The sequence below is a fragment of the Morone saxatilis genome, unplaced genomic scaffold (assembly GCF_004916995.1).
Source record: "Morone saxatilis isolate NCDOM2014 unplaced genomic scaffold, NCSU_SB_2.0 Contig11, whole genome shotgun sequence".
NCBI lineage: Eukaryota > Metazoa > Chordata > Actinopteri > Moronidae > Morone > Morone saxatilis.
This window is the reverse complement of record NW_023339663.1, coordinates 1,010,516-1,017,218: the sequence shown is the minus strand read 5'-3', so window position 1 is coordinate 1,017,218 and position 6,703 is coordinate 1,010,516. Positions and strand designations below refer to the sequence as shown.

The 6,703-nt window shown below is 41.2% G+C and overlaps 1 protein-coding gene across 1 annotated transcript in view; it reads right to left on the bottom strand.

Moving 5' to 3' along the window:
* Positions 1-268: 268 nt before the first annotated feature.
* The window catches only part of LOC118320729 (ankyrin repeat and BTB/POZ domain-containing protein 2-like), a 20,499-nt gene continuing 14,064 nt past the window's right edge, over positions 269-6,703 (bottom strand). The window contains exons 6-17 of the mRNA XM_035651789.1: positions 6,527-6,616; positions 6,345-6,446; positions 5,995-6,091; positions 5,485-5,620; positions 4,572-4,816; positions 4,075-4,253; positions 3,352-3,457; positions 3,167-3,269; positions 2,825-2,897; positions 2,645-2,713; positions 1,760-1,873; positions 269-1,379 (exon numbers count right to left, since the gene is read on the bottom strand). Coding sequence (XP_035507682.1) covers positions 1,149-1,379; positions 1,760-1,873; positions 2,645-2,713; positions 2,825-2,897; positions 3,167-3,269; positions 3,352-3,457; positions 4,075-4,253; positions 4,572-4,816; positions 5,485-5,620; positions 5,995-6,091; positions 6,345-6,446; positions 6,527-6,616 — 1,545 coding nt within the window. The 3' untranslated portion in view covers positions 269-1,148. The remainder of the gene's footprint in view (positions 1,380-1,759; positions 1,874-2,644; positions 2,714-2,824; positions 2,898-3,166; positions 3,270-3,351; positions 3,458-4,074; positions 4,254-4,571; positions 4,817-5,484; positions 5,621-5,994; positions 6,092-6,344; positions 6,447-6,526; positions 6,617-6,703) is intronic.

The following is a 6,703-nucleotide window of genomic DNA, read 5'->3' as shown; positions in this document are numbered from 1 at the left end:
GTCTATGTATATATGTCTATGGTCTAGCCTATGACAAGAGACTTCGACCTATCAAAGGTCATTCAGAGAGAAGGTGTTCCTGTTGTTTCGTTTTGTGGGAGGGGCTTAACTGAGTGATACAAGGCACCAGAGAGAAGCAGGAAGTTTTGCACAGCCTGCTGGTTGTACTTAAAAAATAAAACAAAACAATAATGAAATGCAATGTAAGTAAGAAATAAAAGCAACACAAAATGGAAAAGAACCATTGCACTACTGCAGCTTTAATGGGACTCTTTACTGGTTATACATACCTGATATGCAATAAATACACATTTTAGGAAGGAGCTTTAATAAGTCTTATGTTTAAATATTTTGTCCTGAGGTAGTTTTCTTCTTGTCTTTAGAGAAGTCCTGACACAAGGGAAACACTGACAAACAACAATCAGTAAAACCAACCTTTACAAACGGCCATGAATGTGCTTCTAGTGACTGTAAAAGCTCCACTCTGTATTTACAGTGCAGACACACAGCGTCTGACATTGAATCCAAAACTTTAACAGTTAGAAAGCTGTGTTTTATAAAAGATGAGTACATTTTTTAACTAAAAGCAGAAATTAGAGCCTTACATAAGTGACATTTGATCATAATAGTAACACAAATTCAAACAAACAATTGTAATAATTTATGTAGACTAATGTAATTTAAGGGTTCTCTCATTTCAGTATTGTGTAGTAGTAGTGTTTTGAAATTAGAAAAACAAAATTGGGGCATAAGCTGTTTCCTGACTAACATTTCTAAATGGTGCCACAAACTAAAAAACAACCCCTTTTCTCTTTTTTTTGTTCCCCTGTTTGTAACTGCTCATAATTTGGGACTATCGTGAATATTTCAGGACGTCTGGTCTACAAACATTTACATGATATATGGTGACAGGAAGATTCTCAACATGACAAAAGTATATTTTTTATTTCACTTGATGAATTATCAAAACTGCATTTTCTACATTTGGATCCTCTCCCCGGTTGCAGAAATATCCGCTTGTGTCATGATTAATAAATACAGCAAACATCATCTGTTTGATCTCCTATCTTAACGTGACTAACAAACACAGTATATGGCTACGTTTCCCAAACACACATACCAGTGTACATACACAGTCCAGGTTGTTTCTACTCTCGACATGCAGAGTGAAGGGTGTAAAGTCTGTGTATTAATGTGGCCTCCAAAACCCTCAGGAGACCCGGTGAATCCTGGTCCTGGGGGCCCACGTCTGGGCAGAGAAGCTCCTGACCGACACCGCCCAGCAGCAGGCGGTGGAAGTCCTCCCGGTCCAAGAGCCGATCCATGTTCTGCAGGAAGAATCCTTCACAAAATCTGCAGAGTTCAGCTCCTCCATGAAGCTGCAGATAAAAAACATAATAAAGTTTTTATAAACAAGTTTAATCTCTATGATGAGCTACAGACCGCTCAATTGTAACTTTTTTTCTTTTTTCGGCAGTTAGAAAAGCTCAACAACCCTCTGTGTTGTTTTAGTTCCCTCTCTCTGTTGTTTTAGTTTACTCTCTGTGTTGTTTTAGTTCCCTCTCTCTCTGTGTCCTGTCAGTTCCTTCTCTCTGTGTTGTTTTAATTCCTTCTCTCTCTGTTTTAGTTCTCTCTCTGTGTTGTTTTAGTTCCCTCTCTTTCTCTCCTTGTTGTTTTAGTTCCCCCTCTCTCTGTGTGTTCTTTCAGTTCCCTCTCTCTGTGTGTTGTTTTAGTTCCCTCTCTCTCTGTGTTGTTGTACCTTTGCAGCCTGGTAGATGTTGACGACAGAATCCACAGTCAGACTTTGCGACAGCTTGGTCTCACAGCACCTCTGCAGACCTCTGAGCTGGAAGAAAGTTGCCACTGGCAGCAGCTACAAAAAAACACAACACAATTACACACAATTACACAAAAAATGAAATGAAAAAAGTCCCTTACAGGTCCAATATGCAACTCCTACAGTGAGATCCACTGAGAATGGACTTTAAAAAACACATCAGTTCTTCCAAGCAGATTAATGTAATTTGCTGTAAATTAGCTAACTAGTTGGCTTGTGTTTTGCTAACATTACATAAACGTATCTGGTTTAAAATTGACATAGATTAGCTGGCTTGCTAACTAACTAGATAAACTAGCTAGCAAACTCTGACAAACAACTGATGAATATTAGCTGAAGGTTTGCACGGTGTGGTGTACTCGTGATACACTGGCACACCCCGACGTGCATGGACTGCAATGGCCTGTTCATCGCTGCTTGTAGCTTTAATATGTTAAGTAAAAGTTCAAATTTGCCTTTTAATTAGGCACTGGCACCATTTTAAAAGTATCGTTTTAGCACCAGTATCGGTGAAAACCCAGACGATACCCAACCATAGAAATATATCGTTATATATTCTGTCCACAGAAATATGTCCGTTCAGGTAAAAGAATGAAAACATACTTTTGGGAAACAGATTAAAATTATTTTTGTTTTTGTAGCAGCGGGACAGAGGAGTATATCTTTTAAAACAATCGGCACCATTTTAACTTACTGCATTTTATTCCAGACACTGGAGTTTAACAATTATTGCAAATATGTATCTTCAATGTAGAAACAAACCCAGTGAGATGAAACTACAGCAGGTGAAGAGATGAGTGATTTTACCTTCAAGGCATCAGAGTGTGAGACAATCAGTCCTTCAGTTCCTCCACAGTACAAAGACTTCATCATCATCTACATAGAAACACGTCATTAACACACTCACATTAACACACTAACATTAATACACTAACATTAACACACTAACATTAACACACTCAGGTGTAAGGTAAATGTGTCTCCTACCTGGAACGTGCTGTAGGTCATGTGACTGATGTGGATGACGCCGTCGGGGGAATCGCAGAGAATCCGTCGAAGCCTGACGCAAGCAAACATGACTTTTATTTTGAAAATTAGAATACCAGCTACATTTATTTTGTCTACATTTTCTTTACGTTTCCCCTCAGTTTCTGTATAAAGTACATAGTTTATAATTAGATTTCTAAAGGTATTTATTTGTTACGTTAAAGCAGCAACAAGGTGTTCATCTAAGCGTGAAAATATTTACAAGTAACAATAAAGTCTGACTAGTTAAAACAGGTTTAGTTTTAGATTTAAGTATTTAATGAGTCAGAGAAGAGATCAGACCGTTCAGAAGCCGACATCAGCAGCACCCGGTGAGCGAAGAACGGACGCCCGTCCACCACGAACGTCACATCTGACATCTCCTGGTTGTTCAGGAAGTGAATATCTGACGACAGAGAAATTATGTTATCCTTCTGATGTTCACCCCATTGATCAATAGTCTGTTCACGTGATGGCGGATGAGTTACCGAGCTGTGTGGACAGAGTGACGTCCATTGGAGGGACGGGCGGGACAGGAGAGCGGCCATAGCAGTGAGCAAACACAGATGCCAGACGCTTGGTTACCACGTAGTCCTGCAGAGGAAGAAGACAGGAAGCTCAGACTGGAGGAAGGTTGTGTTAAATAACTTCTCAAAGTCTCTGAGGGGACAGAAACCTGAAAAAGGATTTCTGAGGCATAAACTGTGCAGAACAATGTGTATTTCCTTTATTGTTAAAGTGAAACTGATGATGTTTGAAGGAAGTTATTTTGCCCTAAACAATCAGCAGTGACTGTTAGCTAGCTAGCTACTTTTGCTAGCTGTTTTTTTTCCTGATTTAAGTGTCTTTGCTAAGCTAGGCTAAAAACTTGTGTTTGACTCGTTTCAGTGGTTTGAGTCACTGGACGGAGGCAAAGAGCAATGACTGTGTTTTTAGTGAACAATCATTGAAGCTCCTGTGAGAAACTTTCATTTTGTGTTGATTCTGGCGCCCACTGTGGACAGAAGTGGTGGTGTTTCTACCGCCTCATTTCGTTATCATATTCTTATCTTAACTTTCTCTTACTTTTTCCATACGGTGGCTCGTACGAGTTCTACATGAAATTCAGCAAAAGCTCCAAACTTCAGATTAAACTCCCTGTTGTAGGTTTAAGGTGTAAAAGTCAAAATTCAGCTTTTCAGGACGGATGGAAACAGGCGTTCAGCCGTTACCTTGCTGGTCTCCAGCATGCTAAACATGAGCGGTACGCCTGTGGAGAGCAGCTCGGGGCCATAGTCCTCTGTCCTGATGGAGGGGAACTCTGTGAGGAGGGAGATGATGACTTTGTCCCGACACAGCTGCTGAGCTCTGTGGAGAGACTGCCGCCAGATGTGGAGCCTCCAGGGAACACCTGGACACAGAAACAGGTTCTGCTGTCAAACATCTCAGTTTATTCTGCTATCCACAGTGATCAGTGGCATTCAGTACAATACTGCTGTTCAGAGGCACACTGCAGCAGCTCATACAGGTTCATTTCATAGACAATAACGAGCTGTAAGCAGCTGAGCTTAGCTTGTTCCTTTGTGACGTTTTTCAGTGGTGTTTCACTTTTAAAAGAATCTGTAAAGGTCTGTACTGTATATAATTTAATATCAATAAAAGTACAAATAATACACACACACTCACACACACACACACACACAGGTAACAGAAGAGAGTTTGAGCTCACCTATCTCTCTTAGCTCCATGGTAACGTCCAGGTAACCATGCTCGGCGCTGTAGTAGGCGGCCTGCTGCAGGGCTTTCATCCTGGCCTTACACAGTCTGGGAACAGGGCTCGGGGAGTCTGCAGTTTTTGCCTCCTCCTCCTCCTCCTCCTCCTCCTCCTCCACTCCTTCAGCCAGGATCTCCTCCAGAGAAAGGATGTCCTCCTTCCTGTGCTGAGGTTGCAGCAGCAGCCTCCTCAGGACGTTCCTGCAGGAGGAGAGAGGACGGGTGAGATCACACGTGTTCGGGTTGAATACCAAGTACTGATATATTTTCTGGGAATTCACCTGTGGGATTCTGGGATTTTTAGGTGTGCACCTGCATTCACTGAATAATATCATATGACTATTATTACAGCAGTGAAATAAGAAAGGCAAGGAAATCTCCACAGAAATAGGAACTGAATACAATAATTTCTCCACAGTCCATAATTAACAGTTCAAATAAAATAAAATAGGTTGAGTGAGGCGATACAATACCACAAAATCCCCAACAACACAGATAATGTCCAGGATATTTGGTCATTTTAATCAATTTCCAGGTGTTTACATGACTGAAAAACTAGTCTCTGAATTTCCAGGTTTTCAAGGGTGAGTGGGAACTCTGATATAATCTAATCTGATTATATGATATTCATATTTTTTTAAATGTTCCTCAAATTTGAAACATTTGTGAATCACAGAAATCAATAGATATTAACAAAATAAGAACAAATATGAACAGAGAAGAGAGAGTTTGTATATCACTTCTTCACTGTGCTGAATTTATGTAAGGATCAATACCTAATTTGTTTCTTTATCTCCTCTGTTTATAATCTGCCCTTATCTTTGCTTTTATTGTTTGTTTTATGTGAAACACTTTGATAAATGTCTCACCTGTGTCCGTGTGCTGCAGCGTAACTGAAGCAGTTCATGTCCTCATACAGCGGCGACGTCAGTGAGTTCCCATGATGCACTCTGAGCAGAGGGTCGGCTCCATGAGCGAGCAGCAAGCTCACCATCTCGTAGTAACCTGGAAGGAGAAACATTGAGTTGGAGAGAAAGATCATCTACCTGAACATGTGCCTGCACTGTTTACTAATGCAAATCAATCTTAAATGTTGTCCTTCGGGTACATATAGCCGGATTCCAATTTTAAAATACATTTTTTAATGCTAAAAATCTTTAATGCAAAATTTTTAATGCTAAACATTTTCCATTTTAAATAGTTTCCGTTTCCATTTGCTTTTCTAAGGTCACACTGTTTTGTTGTTTTATAGAATACACTTAAGATTCCTTTTCTCTGGTCTTTATTTACATATTTGGTGTTGAGGTAATCCAAAAGTAACAGAAAGTAATTATACTTGGATTAAGTTCCTGATTAATTAGTAATCTCGTCACTGTTACCTGCAGCGGCGGCGAGCTGCAGCGGCGTCTCGGCGGAGCTCTCCTGCCCGTCCAGCAGGGCTCCTCCCTCCACGTCCGCTCCGGCCTCCAACAGCAGCTGTCGGCACGGGAAGACGACACGGTTAGTAACTTCACACCTGCTCTGGTTTAACGTCTGTGACCACGCCCAACAGTGACATCACAGTGTACCGACACACCTGGAGTTCACTTCTACAACAGTGGAGGTTAAACTGTGGTTGAGTTGCATTATAGACTTTATTTAAAAAAGAAATACCGGTGCTGCTGAAACCAGGTCAAACTAGTTTATTATCATCCCATAAACACTTAAGTGGACCCTGTTAAGCCCTCACCTGAGCCACAGACAGATGACTGTGCAGCACGGCGAACGTCAAAGCCACCCAGCGCCGACTGCCGGGGTGAACCGACGGGTGTTTGCTAGAGCAGCCTGGGACCTGAACAACACACACACACTCAGTCATCTCAAAAACACAAACCAGCTATGATTACGCTGAGTCAGCAGTTGTGTTTTTACCTGCAGGTCCAGGTGAGCTCCGGCGTCTACGAGCATCTGCACCAGAGCTTCGTCTCCTGCTGCTGCGGCGTACATCAGAGGAGTCATTCCCTGCAGGAACACACAGGGAATCAATAGATTAGATTGTTGTTAAAGGTTATATATGAGATTATGTACATTAATATATCAGCTAACAGC